This window comes from Cervus elaphus, chromosome 9 (genome assembly GCF_910594005.1).
Source record: "Cervus elaphus chromosome 9, mCerEla1.1, whole genome shotgun sequence".
Taxonomy (NCBI): Eukaryota; Metazoa; Chordata; class Mammalia; order Artiodactyla; family Cervidae; genus Cervus; species Cervus elaphus.
The window spans coordinates 80,795,400-80,813,702 of record NC_057823.1 but is presented as its reverse complement, the minus strand read 5'-3'; the positions used below and the strand labels follow the sequence as shown (position 1 = coordinate 80,813,702).

At 45.9% G+C, this 18,303-nt stretch overlaps 1 protein-coding gene across 1 annotated transcript; it reads right to left on the bottom strand.

Annotated features, from left to right (window-relative positions):
- Window positions 1–873: 873 nt before the first annotated feature.
- On the bottom strand, window positions 874–3,112 carry FBLL1 (fibrillarin like 1). The gene has a single exon (XM_043913495.1). The coding sequence runs from the start codon at window positions 2,362–2,364 to the stop codon at window positions 1,369–1,371; it is 996 nt and encodes a 331-aa protein (XP_043769430.1). The 5' UTR covers window positions 2,365–3,112; the 3' UTR covers window positions 874–1,368.
- Between the last annotated feature and the right edge of the window lie 15,191 nt (window positions 3,113–18,303).

Here is an 18,303-nt window from a genome sequence, read left to right as displayed (position 1 = left end):
CCTGGTGGTTCAGTGGTTAGGACTCCACACTCTCACTGCCAAGGGCCCAGGTTCAATCCCTAGCCTCAGAACTAAGATTCCCACAAGCCACATGGCATGGCCAAAAAAAAGTAAAGAGTATCATCAGGAGGGAGAGAAAGAACAAAGAAATCAAGAGTCCTGATCTGTGTCTTTGTGTCAGGACTTGTGCGGTCTCTTTAGCATGGGCCCTGTGGGGGCAAGGTAAGATCCTACTGGTGTACAAGAAATAGCAATGGATAAAGAGCTCCAAAGACTGGCAATTGAGTTCCATCTGGCTGTGCAAACTTGAGCAACCAGTTTACCTTCAGAAGCTCTGTTGCCTCTTGTGTAAAAAGGTAATGGTAACAAAGCCATCTTGGGGCTGGCATTCTCACTACATGCTGTGTGCTCAGTCACTCAGTTATGGCCAACTCCTTGCCACCCCATGGACTGTAGTCTGCTATGCTCCTCTGTCTATGAAATCTTCCAGGCAAGAATACTGATGTGGGTTGCCATTCCCTTCTCCAGGGGATCCTCCCGACCCAGGGATTGAACCCAGGTCTCCTGCATTGGCAGGCAGATTCTTTACCACTGAGCCACCTAAGAAGCCCCATTACACATAACAGCAAATGCAAAAGGTCTTATTTGAAGAGGAAAGTTGTTGTTGTTGTTTAGTTGCTTAGTCATATCCGACTCTTTTGTACTCCTATGGACTGTAGCCTACCAGGCTCCTCTGTCCATGGGATTTCCCAAGCAAGAATACTGAACTGGACGGCCATTTCCTTCTCCAGGGGATATTCCAGAATCAGGGACTGAACCCACATCTCCTGCATTGGCAGGCGGATTCTTTAACAGTGAGCCACCAGGGAAGCCTGAAGAGAAAAGTATTGACTATTTATTATGATTAGAACTCTGGCTTGGAGTCAGACAGATGGTTAGTCCCAGTGCCAATACCCAGTGTCACTCCCTGGAGTCAGGCTTGGTCACATGATGTGGTCAATGTGTAGGAAGTGCTCCCCCCAACTCTACCCTCCCTTCCAAAGATAACTTTATAAGCTCATTTCCCCAGCCCTTGTGATGAGGAAGTACATGTGAAGAGGGGCCCTGAGCAGTCAGGATTTTGAGTGGGTGGAGTAGGCACAGTCCCCAAGCTGTTGTTCTTGATTGACCCCTTTCATCAGGTATCTTAGCTATTTTAGGGTTTGGGGGATTTGGAGATGTGGGGATAACTCAGTGTAGCCTCACTGATACACCTGGGTACTGTTTCTTTATGTCATTTAATAGAAAAACAGTGCACGAAGAAAATATACAGTAACACGGAGCACAGTACAGTCTTGGGCACATCTCAGGGACCGCCCGAGCTGGGCGCTACTTGCCACCGCTCTTAGGAAGGGGCCGATAGACCCCGACCACCACAGCGTGGTCCCTTTCGTAGGGCTCCAGAGTCAGCTGTTCTTGAGGCTTTAAATTCTCCTGCTGCAACTTCCTCACCTCAGAGGCGAACACCGCCTCGGCCGACGCGGTAGAGTCGATGCAATTGGCCTTGATGGAGATAAGAAAGTGGCCCCCGTTGCGCAGGAAGGTATGGGCGTTCAGAGCCACGATGCGGGACTGGTCCGGCTGCGCCACGTCGGCGAAGATCACGTCCACCATGCCGATGAGCATGCGGTACTTGAGCGGGTGCCGCGCATCTTCGAGGACCGGGATGATGTTGGTTCGCTTCTTGGCCACGTTGACGAGATCGCGGCCGGCGCGGTGGGAGAACTCGACCGCGTAGACCAGGCCGTCCGGGCCGATGATGTCGGAGACGTGGGACACAGTGGTCCCCGAGGCGGCACCCAGGTACAGCACTTTGGACTTGGGCTTGATGTGAATCTGGTCGACCCCGCCCAGGATGGCCGCGGCCAGCTTGGAGCGGAAGGGGTTCCACGTGCGGTATTCCAGCTTTTCACCACCCTCGGTCACCGTGACCCGCCGCTCGCCGTACACCGACTGGCCCGGTACCATGTTCAGCGTGACCAGCGCGTCCTCCGCCCCGCGGTAGATGAAGACGCCCTCGTGCCGGTGCGGCTCCACCGACACCGTCAAGACGCTCTTCCTGCGGCGGTTCTTGCTCTTGGCCACGCCGCGCAGCTGCCCGCCGCCTCCGCGGTCCCCCCGGCCGTCTCCTCCGCCGCCACCGCGCCCCCGGCCCCGGCCGCCACCGAAGCCGCGCGTCCGCGCCCCGAAGCCGCCCTTGCCTCCAGGGCCGCCGTCGCCTCCTGCTCCCTTGCCCGCTCCGCCTCCGCCCCCGCGCCCTCCGCCCCAGCCGCCACTTCCACGGCCGCCAGACCCACCACGACGCAAGCCCACCGTCGACTTCATGGTGCGCCTGGGGACCAGGGTGGGGGTGGGGGTGGCTGGTGGCGGTTGTCAGGGGTTACCGATGGCTTGGAGCAGTTGTCTGGGACGGCTGGTACCTGGGCGTGGTTGTCAGGGGTCACCTGTGGCAGAGAGAGGTTTTCAGCGGTCGCTGGAGGTCCCAGGCGGTGGTCCTGATGCCGGAGGAAGGTTAGCAGCAGCGATTGCCTGCTGGCTTAGCCGCGGCAGGCTGCAGGGGCGAGGTGGGCGCGGGCGGTGGGGACCAGCTCTGCCGCAGTGCCTGCATCCCTGGAGCCGCCCTTTGACGCAGCGATGGGCGTCATTGCATCACACTCGCTATGGCGACCCGGTAGCCCCGGAAGCCCCTTTTCCCAGCCCTCTCCCGCTGCCTGCTCCCTTGGAGGCATCCCTTTCGCACTTCCCGATCTCTGCTTTCTCAGGGACCCCTGGCAGTTCTCCAGGGGTGCAGGAAAGGGGAGAATCCCCTTGGCAGGAGAAGGGGAGACAAACATCGGTTTCTGTCCTTGCTCTGCCGCTAGCTTGCTGTGTAGTCTCAGAAAGCTTTATCTGACCTCTGAGCGTCTTATCTGAACTTGAGCTAGTGTCTTGACATACCTGGGTCTCATTATTCCATCTGTAAAGCAGAACCTACCTCAAAGGTTTGTTTTGAAGCACTGCAAACCCTTGCCTCAGCTATGGTATGTGTTAAGTGCTCTATATAAGCATTAGCATTTTCTTAAAATCTTTTTTAAAATTAATATTTATTTTATTTTTGGCCGTGCTGAGTCTTCGTTGCTTTGCTGCTTTGTGAGGGTTTTCTCTAGTTGCGGTGAGCAGTGACTTCTCTTGTTGCTGAGTGCAGGCTCTGGACAGTATGGGGGCATCAGTAGTTACTGCAGACCCATTCTTAAGAGTGGGGCCTCAGTTGTTGTGGCACATGGGATAGCTGCTCCCAGGTATGTGGATTCTTCCCTGACCAGGGATTGAACCTGCATCCCCTGCACTGGCAGGTGGATTCCCATCCACTGTGTCACCATGGAAATCCAGCATTAGCATTTTAAAAAAGATTTTAAAAAAACTTTTGGCTGTACCATGCAGCTTGCAGGATCTCAGTTTCCTGATTAGGGATTGCATCCAGTCCAGTGCAGTGAAAGTGTGGAATCCTAACCACTAGATCACCAGAGAACTCCTTGTTTAGTTTCTCAGTGTACTGAGTTGGCCAAAAAGTTCATTTGGGTTTTTCAGTAACATGGAAAATCTGAATCAACTTTGTGGCCAACTTGTATTTCTTTCGGAGAAGGCAATGACGACCCACTCCACTACTCTTGCCTGGAAAATCCCATGGGCGGAGGAGCCTGGTAGGCTGCAGTCCATGGGGTCACTAAGAGTTGGCCACGACTGAGCGACTTCACTTTCCCTTTTCACTTTCATGCATTGGAGAAGGAGATGGCAATCCACTCCACTGTTCTTGCTTGGAGAATCCCAGGGACGGGGGAGCCTGGTGGGCTGCTGTCTATGGGATCGCACAGAGTCGACCATGACTGAAGCGCGCAGTCGCAGCAGTATTCCTTTTGGTTGATTTTTAACTGAACTGTATTGCTGGTAGTGCTTTTGCCACCTAGAAGTGGCTCTGGCCCTCTTTTATGAGGTTGGTGGAAATGCTTCTTGGTACAGCTATCAAATCCTTAGACAACATACCTATACTTCCACTTAGTTATTCCACTTGGAAGTTTTTATCCTAGAGGGATGATTCCAGCAAGAAGTGATGGTAAGTAGAAGCAGGGGAGTGGGGGTGGTGATGGTAGTGTGATGATCATCATTGTCATGGAAGTGTTGGTGGAGGTGATGAAGCAGCCTAATCTAAGAGCTGTTTAGAAGATAGACTCCACAGGACTTGCTGCTGGAAAGGACATGGGAAGTCAAAAAGAGGACAGTTCCAAGCCAGGGATTGCCAAAGGAATAGTGGCTCCCCTGGTGTGATTAATAGGCTGCAAGCTACAGTCCTGGTTTCTCTTTATTTAGTTCCGCTCTTTTCCATCAGCTGTGCTAAATCCTAAAACCTGTTCTGAGAATATGGGACAAGAAAATAATGACTCTTCAGCATGAATGGGGACACATAGGCCAGAGTCCTAAATCCTGTAACACATTGTGTGGAATCACTTCAGTTGTGTCCGCCTCTTTGCAACCCTATGGACTGTAGCCCTCCAGGCTCCTCTGCCCATGGTATTCCCAAGGCAACAGTGCTGGAGTGGGTTGCCATGCCCTCCACCAGGGGATCTTCCCGACCCAGGGATCAAACCTGCATCTTTAGCGTCTCCTTCATTCGACAGCACCACCTGCGAAGCCCCTATAATACATCAACAAGAACCAAAATCTCATGTTTATAGTTGAATTTTAGTCTGTGTCTCGAAAATCTGCTCTTTAAATGTGCAGCATCTTCCTGAGCATAAAAAAAGAACCATTAGGCAGCACCACAGACGGCAAAGCAGGTGTCAATGCAGAGGCATACTCGTTCTATCAGAACCATGGACAGCAACACCAATGGGGCCAGTTAAGCTACTGGAGCTGGCTTCGGGCTCATCTAGGAGCCATGGGAGATGGCGTAGGTAGGTGGTGTAAGCAACCAGTGGACCTCTCTATGAGTGGGACTAAATGTTTGGTCCAGCTAGAGACAAAACGTACCTGAAAATTAAGGCAACTGTCAGGCAGGGTGCACACGGAAAAGCTTTCATTTCATCCTGGATCAGGAGTCTTCGTAATTCAAATTCATGGATAGCAACACCCACAGGTCTGATTTTCTCTTCTGGTCAAAATGCCTCCTGAATGTGGGCTAGAAGTCTGTGTGCTGAAATGTGGACAAGGAGTCAGAGAGTGCAATGTATGGTTCCTGAGATGGATGGTTCACATAAAACACTCTCCTTAGAGGTTCCTACTCTTCTCACAAGGGGTGTTTGTCCAAATTGAATCTTCCTGCATCAGGGATCAAACCCATGTCCCCTACATGGGCAGGTAGAGTCTCAACCACTGGGCCACCATGGGAAGTCCAGAAAGGAGTCATTATTGAGTGGATTAGCACCGTGCATGATTAGAGCTGAATTGTTCTGATTACCCTCTGAAGAACTGTACAGGTCATCTCAGAATTGTTCCAGCACGGGCTAGGAGGCTGGGGCAGTCATCCACTATTCTTCCTTCCCCCATTGTCAGGAGTTGTTTCTGAGGCATTAACTGTCTTATCCTTTGAGTTGCTCCTGTGCATGGTTCAGCAGATTCCCCTGATGCTTCAGACAGCCCTCAGGTGGGGAAGCCAGCATTCAGAGTGGGAAGCTGCAACCATACTGGAAGATGCTTACCACCCACAGCTGCAGGTGAGCTCCAAGGTGAGTCTAGGCGATATTAGGCATCAACAGTGCTTGCTTCAGTTGGCCACCACATCTCAAATACAGCCAGAAGTTTGTTGTGCAAACAGAACTTGGAAGAAATACATGACTCATAAAGCTTATTACATCAGGAGATACTATAAATGTCATACTATAAATATACTGTCTGTAAAATAGGCATTCAAGTTAGCAACACGAAGCTCTCATCAATAAGCATTAATATTGTCCCCTCTGGCTCACAATATGAAAAAGGTATGCAGTTACACCTGAATAGCTTATTCCTTTTATTCTCTTTTATTAATATTTGGGGGTGCTAAAGCCCAGTCTTCCACAATGAACCCTCTTCACTATGCTGCCAGGCTACTGAAGGAGATCAGAATCCAACACAAAGAGATCTGCCAAACTTGTAAATAGATAATTCTGTTTGCCACTCCAGGTATAAGCCTTTGAGGGCACAACTTCTGACATGTTCTGACTTTGTCATATCACTTTCTGTTGTGTTGTCATTAATTCTCCTTTACCACAATACCAGCATCTCCTAGACGCCTGTTCACAGCCTCTGTTTTAAATGAACAGGGCACCTGCTATTCATTTCAGAACTGATTTTGTTGTTGTTCAGTCCATAAGTCATGTCCAACTCTTTGCAACCCCATAGACTGTAGCATGCCAGGTTTGCTCAAACTCATGTCCATTGATTCAGTGATTCTATCTAACCATCTCATCCTGTGCCACCCCCTTCACACCCTTCAATCTTTCCCAGCATCAGAGCCTTTTCCAATAAGTTGGCTCTTCACATCAGTTGGCTTTTCAGCTTTAGCATCAGTCCTTCCAGTGAATATTCAGGGTTGGTTTTCTTTTGGATTGACTGGTTTGATCTCCTTGCAGTCCAAGGAGCTCTCAAGAGTCTTCTTCAGCACCACAATTTGAAAGCATCAGTTCTTCGGTGCTCAGCCTTCTTCATGGTCCAACTCTCATATCCATACATGACTACTAGAAAAACCATAGCTTTGACTATGTGGACATTTGTTGGCAAAGTGCTTTGCTTTTTAATACACTGTCTAGGTTTATCATAGCTTTCCTTCCAAGGAGCAAGTGTCTTTTAATTTCATGGCTGCAGTTACCATCAGCAGTGATTTTGGAGCCCAAGAAAATAAAATCTGTCACTGATTTTACTTTTTCCCCCTATATTTGGCATGAAGTGATGGGACCAGATGCCATGATCTTATAGTTTGAATTTTAAGCCAGCTTTTTCACTTTCCTTTTTCAGCCTCATCAAGAGGCTCTTTAATTCCTCTTCACTTTCTTCCATTTGAGTGGTATCATCTGAATGTCTGAGGCTGTTGATATTTGTCCTGGAAATCTTGATTCCAGCTTGTGATTCATCCATTCAGCATTTTGCATGATGTACTCTGCATGTAAGTTAGATAAGAAGAAAGAAAAGAAAGAAAAAGTCGCTCAGTCATGTCTGACTCTTTGCAACCCCATGGACTGTAGCCTACCAGGCTCCTCTGTCCATGGGATTTTTCAGGCAAGCGTACTGGAGTGAGATAAGCAAGTTAGATAAGCAAGGTGACAATATACAGCCTTATTCTCCTTTCCCAATTTTGAACAAGTAAGTTGTTCCACTCCATACTGGGGTGGTTTGCTATTCCCTCCCCCAGGGGATGACATTTTGTTAGAACTCTCCACTATGACCCATCCATCTTGGGTGGCCCTGCATGGATGGCATGGTTCATAGCTTCATTGAGTTACACAAGCCCCTTTGCCACGACAAGGCTGTGATCCGTGAAGGGGTCGGAATTGATACTCTCAAGCAATTCATGCATTCCCACGTGAGTCCATTAAATGGAATCAACTGGGAGGAGTGGCTTGTGATTATAGTAAATTCTAAATCTAATGATTTGGGCTTCCCTGGTGGCTCAGTGGTAAATAATTCAGTTGGTGATGCAGGAGACATGGGTTCGAGCCCTGGTCCGGGAAGATCCCACACACCCTAGAGCAGCTAAGCCCGTGTGCCACTAGAGCCCAGGAACCACAACTACTGAGCCTGCCTGTCTCAACTGCTGAAGCCTGCAAGCCCCAGAGCCCATGCTCCACAACAAGAGAAGTCAGCACAACGAGAAGCCCATCCATGCACAGCAACTAGAGAGTAGCCCCTCTCCCCACAACTAGAGAAAAACCCTCATAGCAACGAAGAGTCAGCACAGCCAAAACAAATCTAATGAGCAACAAGTTCATGAATTTAGAGTTGTTCTTGGGGAGAAATTACTTTAAGCTAGCCATGGAGTGTGCCATCTTCCTGGGATGCCTATTTTCCCAGGTTTTGTTGGTCCACCATTCTCCCTAGATTTTACACCGGGACTTAAAGCAGTGATAGTTTCCCCAGATATCTTCCTACCCCTTCCCTTAGCTGCCCACCAATTTCTTTACATTACTAATAACATGTTCAATAATCAGCTGTCGGTTCTAGCACCACTCTCCCTTAAGGTATGCAAGCCTAAGGTGGCTTTTTCAGGCTTTTCCCCACTGCCTCATTGCTGTTGATAGCTTCGGAGACATTACAAACCAAGTTTTCACATCTTGCTTCTGATCAGAGTCACCTTTCCCCAGGGTGATATTTGATGGCTCCCACAGAGATCTTTTCTGCCTCCTGGCTTTGATTCCTACCTTGCATTGCCTCTCTCTGTTGTTACAGGCTCTCTGTTGAGATGCTCTAGCCTGAGAGCACCCATCACCAGCAAGACTTTCAGCCCAGTGGGACATGTTCCACTTCTCCTGGGCATGACCCCGGAATGAAACCAAGGCAGGGTCTCATGACAAGCACTGGCATCATAAAGAGATTGAGAGGTCAAAAAAACAAAAAAGAGCTCTGCCACTAAAATTTCATTTGGGGCCACTAATAATATTAAACTGTGTCTCATTTCCACAGGTTCTTTAGTAGTGGGTCTTACCTGCTCCAGAAATTTATTTCCTTTTATTATGTAGTTTAATCTTTGGCTGCACTGGGTCCTCATTGCTGTGTGCAGGCTTTCTTTCACCGTGGTCTCCCTCGTGGTCCATGGGCTCCACAGCGCATGGTTTCACTAGTTGTGGTCCATGGGGTTAGTTGTTCAGAGGCTGTGGGATCTTCCCTAACCAGGGATTTAACCCATGTCCCCTGCATTAGCAGGTAGGTTCCTAACCACTGGGTCACCAAGGGAAGCCAGAAGTTTCTTAAAGGGATAAGTTGGCATTGTGATCCAAACACTTCTCTCTGATAGCCAAGAACAACTATAGTCACTTCAACTTTTGCTTACCATTGACGTATTATTCTGGCATGTATGCCCTCTAATGATATTCATAATTTTATCTTCAGTAGTAACATGGAGTACATCAGTCCTACCCATAGCCTTAACAAGATATATGAGGAACTTTGCTCTATTTCTCTCACACAACATTCCAAAGAATTGCCTAAGGACGACTAGTCATGACTGAGGTAAAACCAGCTGAAAGGTTGTGCAGCCCCATCCCCAGTCTCATTGGTACTTAACTGTTCATGCCCAAAGAGGCTTTTAGAAGCCATGGTTGACTTCCAAGAATGACTCCAGGGATTTCCATCTCTACCCCCCAGAGACAGCTGCAGTTGTATGTGGTGGAGATGGACTGGGCTATGATGCAGTAACATATTACAACCCCCAAATCTCAGTGGATTAATACAACATTTCCTACTTTCCTGTGTTTCGTGTCCATTGAAGACCTATGGAAGGTTTGTTCTACAAAGTCACTTGCGAGGCTCAGCACCAACGTCTTGTGGCTGTAACCTGAGAAACAAGAGGGTTCCCGTTGTTACCACACTACCATGAGGGAAGAAATGACATGGAGAGCTCACTTCCCTTTTCCTGTGTTGTGTCCCGGGGCTTCACACAGTCATTTCTTCTCACAGCCCGTTGGCCAGGACTAATCACATGCCCTGTCTAACTGGTGGGTGGGGTCTTTGGTGAATGGGAAACCTTTTGGCCACAGGTATCTACTGTAGAATGTCAGTCTGGCACACCTGAATCAATGTACCCACAAAACATCACAGACAAAATTTACTGTTCAGTGTGCATATATATAAATGTATTCTTCAAGGCAAATGTAATACTTTTTACTAACACATGACTAAAACCCAAAGTAGTACTCAATTCCCAATCACATATCTAATATAACATGTTAAGTGAAAAAGAGAACTGTCTCTTGTTTTGGTATCCGGGCCTTGGAGAATGATTCAGTTCCTTTAGTTGGGATTCCACTGATGTTTGCTCACTACCTCACTGGGTGAAGAGCTTCATCTCACTCCATTCCCCCTACAGAATTAGTGACCGACACTCAAGAAATTCTCAAAAAGCTTTTTCAGTGTTATTCCAGAGAAGCAAGTTTTCTCACAGTTCTGGAGGCTGGAAGTTCAAGGTGAGGGTGCCTGTGTGTTCAATGGTCGGTTTCTGGTCGACCACCAGAAAGAGAGCTGTCTCTTTCTGGCTTGTAAATGACCACCTTCTCACCGTGTCCTTAGCTGGTAGGGAGGGAAAACAAGCTCTCTGGCATCTCTTTTTTCTTTTAGTTTATTTTTTTGAAGTGTAGTTGATTTACAATGTTGTGTTGATTTCTGCTAGACAGCAAAGTGATTCAGTTATATACGTTCTTTTTTGTATTCTTTCCTATTATGGTGTATCATTGGATATTAAATGTCGTTCCCTGTGTCATACAGTAGGAGCCTGTTGTTTATCCATCCTATATATAATAGTTTGCGTCTTCTGATCCCAAACTCCCAGTCCTTCCCTACCCCACCCCCACCCACCTTGGCAACCACAAGTGTGTTGCTCTGTCTGTGTGAGTGTTTCCGTTTTGTGGATAGGCTTGTTTGTGTCATACATTAGATTCCACAGATAAGTGATATCATATGGTATTTATCTTTCTCTTTCTGACTTATTTCACTTCGTGCGATAATCTCTAAGTCCATCCGTGTTGCTGTAAGTGGCATTATTTCATTCTTTTTTGCGGCTGAGTGGTATTCCATTACACACCTTTATCCATTCCTCTGTCAATAGACATTGAGTTTGCTTCCATGTCTTGCTATCATGAACAGTGCTGCTGTGAACATACGGGTGCGTGTATCTTTTCCAATTATGCTGTTGTCTAGATACAGGCCCAGGAGTGAGATTGCTGGATTCTATGTCAACCAAGGGTTCCTTTAAAAAATTAATTTATTTGACTGGATCAGGTTTTAGTTGCAGCACAGGGTATCATTGCAGCACATGGACCCTCTAGTTGTGGCTCGGAAGCTTAGTTGCTCTGCTGCATGTGGGATCTTAGTTCCTTGAAAGTGAAAAGTGAAAGCTGCTCAGTTGCATCCAACTCTTTGTGACCCCTTGGACTATACAGTCCGTGGAATTCTCTAGGCCAGAATATTGGAGTGGGTAGCCATTCCCTTCTCCAGGGATTGAACCCAGGTCTCCCACACTGCAGGCAGAGTCTTTAACAGCTGAGCTACCAGGGAAGCCCAGGGATCAAATCCATGTCTCCTGCATTGCAAGGCGGACTCTCAACCACTGGACTACCAGGGAAGTCTCCCCAGAGGGTTCCTTTTTAATGGCTGAATAATATTCTTCTGTGTAATAACTTCTTTTTTTAATATATAATTTTATTTATTTATTTATTTTTGGCTATACTGGGTCTTTGTTGCTGCATGGATTTTCTCTAGAGAAAGTGTCCGACTCTTTGCAACCCCATTGACTGCAGCACTCCAGGCCTCCCTGTCCCTCACCATCTCCCAGAGTTTGCCCAAGTTCATGTCCATTTCATCAGCAATGCCATCCAACCATCTTATCCTCTGTCACGCTCTTCTCCTGCCTTCAGTCTTTCCCAGCATCAGGGTCTTTTTCAATGAGTCAGCTGTTTGTGTCAGGTGACCAAAGTATTGGACCTTCATCCTCAGCATCAGTCCTTCCAATGAATATTCAGGATTGATTTCCTTTAAGATTGACTGGTTTGACCTCCTTGCTGTTCAAGCAACTCTAAGGAGCCTGCTCCAGCACCACAGTTTGTAAGCCTCAATTCTTCAGCGCTCTGCCTTTTTTATGATCCAGCTCTCACAACCGTGTGTAACTGCTGGAGAGACCATAGCCTTGACTATATGGACCTTTGTCAGCAAAGTGGCTTTTTAACACACTGTCTAGGTTTGTCACAGTTTTCCTGCCAAGAAGTAATCGTCTTCTAATTTCAAGGCTGCAGTCACCATCTGCAGTGATTTTAGAGCCCATGAAAAGAAAATCTGTCACTGCTTCTACCTTTTCCCCTTCTATTTGCCATGAAGTAATGGGGCTGGATGCCATGATCTTAGGTTTTTTTTTTTAATATTTAGCTTTAAGCTGGCTTTTTCATCCTCCTCCTTCACCCTCATCAAGAGGTTCCTTAGTTCTTCTTCACTTTCTGCCATTAGAGAGATATCATCCACATGTCTGAGGTTGTCGATGTTTCTCCCGGCAATCTTGATTCCAGCTTGTAACTCATCCAGCCTGGTGTTTCGCGTGATGTGCTCTGTGTACAAGTTAAATAAACAGCCTTGCCATACTCCTTTCCCAGTCCTGAACCAGTCAGTTGTTCCATACAGGGTTCTAACTGTTGCTTTTTGACCTGCATATAGGTTTCTCAGGAGACAGGTAAGATGGTCTGGTATTCCTGTCTCTTTAAGAGTTTTCCACAGTTTGTTATGATCCACACAAAGTCTTTAGCATAGTTAATGAAACAGAGATAGATGTTTTTCTGGAATTCCCTTGCTCTCTTTGTTATCCAGTGAATGTTGACAATTTGATCTCTGGTGCCTTTGCCTCTTCTAAACCCAGCTTGGACATCTGGAAACTCTCAGTTCATGTAATGCTGAAGCCTAGCTTGAAGGATTTTGAGCATAACCTTATTAGCTTGGGAGATGAGTGCAGTTGTCTGGTGGTTTGAACATTCTTTAGTACTACCCTTCTTTGGAATTGGGATGAGGACTGACGTTTTCCAGTCCTGTGGCCACTTCTGGGTTTTCCAGATTTGCTGACATATTGAGTGCAGCACCTTGATAGTCATCTTTTACGATTTTAAATACCTCTGCTGGAATTCCATCACCTCCACTAGCTTTATTGACAGCAGTGCTTCCCAAGGCCCACTTGACTTCACACTCCAGAATGTCTGGCTCTGGGTGAGTGGCCACACCATCGTGGTTATCCAGGTCACTGAGATCTTTTTTGTACAGTTCTGTGTATTCTTTCCATCTCTTCTTGATCTCTTCTGCTTCTAATAGGTCTTTACTGTTTCTGTCCTTTTTTGTGCCCATCTTTGGATGAAATTTTCCTTTGATATTTCCAGTTTTCTTGAAGAGAAAGGAACACCAAACTAAATGCAGAGTTCCAGAGAATAGCAAGGAGAGACAAGAAGGCCTTCTTCAATGAACAATGCAATGCAATAGAGAAAAACTACAGAAAGGGAAAGACTAGAGAGCTCTTAAAGTGACCGTTACCACCACCTAAATTGAATACATTTTTATCACCCTATAAAGAAAGTATATATCTGCTAAGCAGCCACTTCCCATTTTCCCTGTTTTTAGACCCTGGCAACCACTAATCTCCTTTCTGTCTCTGAATTTGCCTGTTCTGGACATTTACTATAAGTGTAATCATATAATTTGTGTCTGGCTTCTTTCATTTAGATAATTTTTTCAAGGTTTCTCCATCTTGTGGCATGTATCAGTATTTTATTCCCTTTTATGGCTAAATAATATTTCATTGTATAGACTACCACATTTTATTTATGTATTCATCAGTTGATAGACACTTGGGTGTTTCTACTTTTATCTATTATGAATGTTGAATAGTGCTGCAGTGGTATGAACACATATACAAGTTCTTGAGTGAACATGTTTTCAGGTCTCTTGAATATATACCTAGGAGCATTATTTTATGGTATTTCTGCGTTCAATTGTTTGAGGATAAGAAGGTTAGGTAGCATCACTGACTCAATGGACATGAATCTGAGCAGACTCTGGGAGACAGTAGAGGACAGAGGAGCCTGGCATGCTATGGTCCACAAGGTCGCAAAGAGTTGGACATGACTTAGTGATTGAACAAGAAGAGTCTAGTTATTCCAGCACCATTTATTGAAAAGATGTCTTTTCTCCATTGTGTGGTCTTAGTACACTTGTTGAAAATCCATTAACCGTAGAATATGGGTTTATTTCTGGACTCAGTTCGAGTCCATTGATCTATGTCTATCCTTAATGCCAGTCCCATGTTGTTTTGTTTACTGTTAATTTGTAGTAAGTTTTGAAATTGGGAATTGTGAGTTCTCCAACTGTTCTTTTTCAAGGTTTTGTCTAATCAGGGTCTCTTTCAATTCCATATGAACTTTAGGATCAACTCGTCAGATTCTCCAAGGAGTTAGCTAGGATTCTACTGATCATGAATAGGTTGAATCTATAGATTGATTGGGGAAGTAATGCCATCTTAACAATAAGTCTTCCAAACCATGAATATGAAATGTTGTTCCATTTATTTAGATGTTCTAAAAATTCCTTTCCATGTTTTGTAGTTTAATTCAGCGTACAGGTCTTACACTCCCTTGGCTAAATGTATTACTAATTATTTTATTCTTTTTGATGCCATTGCAAATGCATTTCTTAATTTTTGTATTGTTTGTTGTAAGCAATACACCAAAAAAATAGGAGTACAACTAATTTTTGTACTTTGACTTCATGTCCTGCAACCTTGTTGCTTTTACTAGCTCTATTAGTTGTCTTTGTCTATATGTGTATGTGTTCTTTAGGAAGTTTTTAAATATATAAAATCATGTAATCTGTGAAAAGAGAATTTTACCTCTTCCTTTCTAAATCTGAATGTCCTTCAGTTCCTTTTCTTGCCTAACTGCCCTGTGGCTAGAGTTTCAGACCAAAGCAGATTTCCCTGTCTTGTTCCTTATCTATTGATATACTCATGTGGAGTTTCCCCACACCCTCAATTGATTACTATGATGTATACTTTATTTTCAAATGTTGAACCATCCTTACACTCCTGGATAGTCTCATTTGCTCATGATAACTTTTCTAATTTTTCCTAGTTCCTCCTTATTGTTTCTAGTTCCTTTTTACAGTAATCTTCCAGAGAATAGCAAGGAGAGATCAGAAAGCCTTCTTAAGTGAACAATGCAAAGAAATACAGGGAAATAATAGAATGGGAAAGACTAGAGATCTTTTCAAGAAAATTGGAGATACCAAGGGAACATTTCATGCAAATTTCTCCCAATAGCCTTTCCTAATTCCTTCAGTATTTTCATTATCCCCCCCCCCTTTTTTTTTCCCCCTTTTTGAACTCGGTGTCTGTTAAGCTTAAGAGGTCTGTTTCATTGTTTGTTGTTTCAGGGAAATTCTCCTGATCTTTTGTATTTGGGAAAGGTTCCTCTGCTTTTTCATCGTACTTGTATTTCTCTTGCTCTATGAGCTTAGGAAAAACAGTTTTATCTACTGTCGTCTTGGAGGTCTATGCTTATGTGGGAACACCCCTGTGTAGCCTGCGTAGGTTTAATATTTTGGGTGTGAGGGCTGTTTTGGTATGCATGGCTGCCACCTCTTAGTGTGGGCTGGCTGTTAATCCCCTTGATAGGAGGTGTGACTGGTGCTGTGGTGACCAGACCCGCCCTGGTGGTGGAGCGGGGCCTTCTCTTTGCCCTGTAGCTGTCACTACCCTGTTAGGGGCAGGGTCTGCTCTTTAGTTGTTGGGGCAGACGTCCCCAGATAGGTTTCTGCGCTGTGGTGCGAGGTGGACGGGATAGAGCATTCCCACTGGGAGGGGACGGCTGAGTATTCCTGTGCTGGTGCTGTTCACCGGGGAGTGTGCCCTGCTGTGTCCCATGTCCCCCCAGAGTTCACGGTCCCTGGTACTGCCCGCTGCCCCCCCCCCCCCCCCTCGGCCATGGGCGTGTCGGCAATCAGCCCTGGTGTCGCTCAAGTCTCTGAGTCCCCAGGACTGCAGAAGCCCCACCCCCGGACCTGACGTGGGAGCCCACAGTTTAGAGTCTGGCCTGGCCCAGCCCCCGGTGCAGGCACCCGCAGAGCCCGCAGCTTCGGGAGCACCCACTCTGCTCGGGTGTCCCTCAGGCCTCCGTGTTCAGCTGTGCTCTCCACCCCACCCTGCACGTGGGTAGCCCGCTGGCGTCTGCTCTCGCGGTGGTGAGCCGGCCCTGCAAGCCTGCCCGGGCGGGGCACACTCTCCTGGAGCCCAAGGCGGAGGGGGCTGACGTGTGGATAAAAAGGCTGTAATGGGCCCCTTATCACTGGAGCTTCACTTCTGTGGTGGGCCGGGCTTCTACCCCTGGTTGCGGTCAGCTGTACCACACTCCAGCCCCTTCAGGATGTCTCCAAGCAGCCAACACCAGCCCTCTCCCCAGGTCTGTCCTCAACCCTGTTTTCCAGCCCGTGCCTTTACCAGCGGATGCGCATTAGGCTGGGGTCACAGGGCGGTGGCACGGGCCACCTCTGTCTGTTCTGCCTGCCTCAAACTACCACACCCTCCTGTGAGCCACTGAAGCTCCTTTTCTGTCCCAGCTCTCTCCCCACTGGTGAGGGGTCCTCCTAGGGTGTGGCAACTTCTCCTTTCTTCAGCTCCCTCCCAGGGGTGCTAGTCCTGTCTCACTTCCTCCCTCCTCCCACCCCCTTTCTTCCTACCCAGTTATGTGGAGATCTTTCTCATCCTTTCAGGTGTTTGAGGACTTCCATTGGTGTTCAGTAGGTGTTCTGTAAGAATCCATTTGTAAATGTATTCTTGATGCATTTGTGGGAGGAGAGTTCCATGTCCTACTACTCTGCCATCTTGACTGGAGCCCCTCGTTTGCTAATAATTCTTTAAAAATTGTTCAATTTGATTTCCAGTACTTTTGAGGTGTTCTTTTTCATTTGTATTCACAAGGGATAATGATCTGTGCTTCTCTTGCCATGTTTCTGGCTTTGGTATCAGGGTGCACGCATGTGTGCTAAGTCGCTTCAGTCGTGTCTGGCTTTGTGACCTTATGGACTGTAGCCCACCAGGCTCCTCTGTCCTTGAGGTTCTTCAGGCAAGTATACTGGAGTGGGTTGCTGTGCCCTCCTCCAGGGGATCTTTGTGACCCAGAGATTGAACCCAAGTCTCTTACATCTGACTGGCAGGCAGATTCTTTGCCACGAGTGCCACCTGGGAAGCCCTTGATGCTGAGTGGTATAAAGAACCTGCCTGCCAATGCAGGAGACATAGGTTTGACTCCTAGGTCAAGATTCCCTGGAGAAGGAAATGGCAAGTCACTCCAGAAGTTTGGCCTGGGAAATCCCATGGGGTCACAATCAGACACAACTGAATAAATAAACATCATGGTAATACTGGCCTTCTAGAATGAGTTAGGTAGTGATTCTTCTTTATTTTTTGGAAGAGTTTGAGAACTGATGTTAATTCTTTTTATCAGAGAAGTCACCTGATCCTGGAATTTTATTGGAATTTTTTTGGTATAATTGACTCAATCTCTTTGTTTTAGGTCTACTCAGATTTTCTATTTCTTCTTGTCAGCTTTGGTATTTTGTTTCCATATTTTTTACATTTCACCTAGGCTGTCTATATTTTTTTGGCATGCAACTAGACTATGTACAGTTATAATACATTTTATAATGTAAGGTTAGTAGTAATAGCTCCACTTTCATTTCTGATTTTAGTGATTTGAGCTTTTTCTTACCAGTCTAGCTATAAACGTTTGTCAATTTTGCTGATCTTTAGAACCAAATTTTCTTTTGATTCTATTGTTTCCCTATTCTCTATTTCATTCCTCTCCAGTCTGGTCTTTATTATTTCCTTCCTTCGGTCTTCAAAATGTTAACTAATTAGGAAAATGCAAATCACAACTGTGATACCACCTCACACCCAACAGGTACTATCAGAAAGTGTTGACAAAAATAGAAAAATGAGAACCCTTGTGCACCGCTGGTGGGAATGTAAAATGGTAGAGCTTCTGTGGGAAATGTGGCAGTTCCTAGAAAAAATAATTGTCATTTCTTGTTGCTTTCAAAGTTTTCAATTTGTCTCTCCACAGATTGTTTTAAAAAGGCTTTGTTTTTATCCTACTTGGAGTTTACTATACTTCTTCTATATGTACATTAAAATTTTTCATCAAATTTGAGAAATTTTTAGCCATTATCTCTTCAAATATTTTATGCATCTTTCTTCCTCTCACCTGGGACTCCTGTTATACATATGCTGGTACTGCTGATGGTGTCCTAAAGGTCATCTTAGTCTCTCTTCATTTTTTAAAAATTTCATTCTAAGCACTGATGTAATTCTTTCTCAGACTGTTTAATTTAAATTTGGCCTCTCTTCAAGTTTCTTTTTCTATCTGCTCAAATCTGCTGTTGGACCCCTCTAGCAAATCTTTAATTTCAGTTGTACTTTTCACCCCTAGAGCTTCTACTTGGCTTCTTCATAATTTGTCTTCTTATTGCTATTCTCTATTTGGTTAGATATTTATTCCCAAGGTATCCTTTATGCTGTGGATACAGGCT

What these genes read in the sequence shown, in the direction of transcription:
- FBLL1 (XM_043913495.1), bottom strand. Translation starts at nt 2,364, where the DNA reads ATGAAGTCGACGGTGGGCTTGCGTCGTGGTGGGTCTGGCGGCCGTGGA.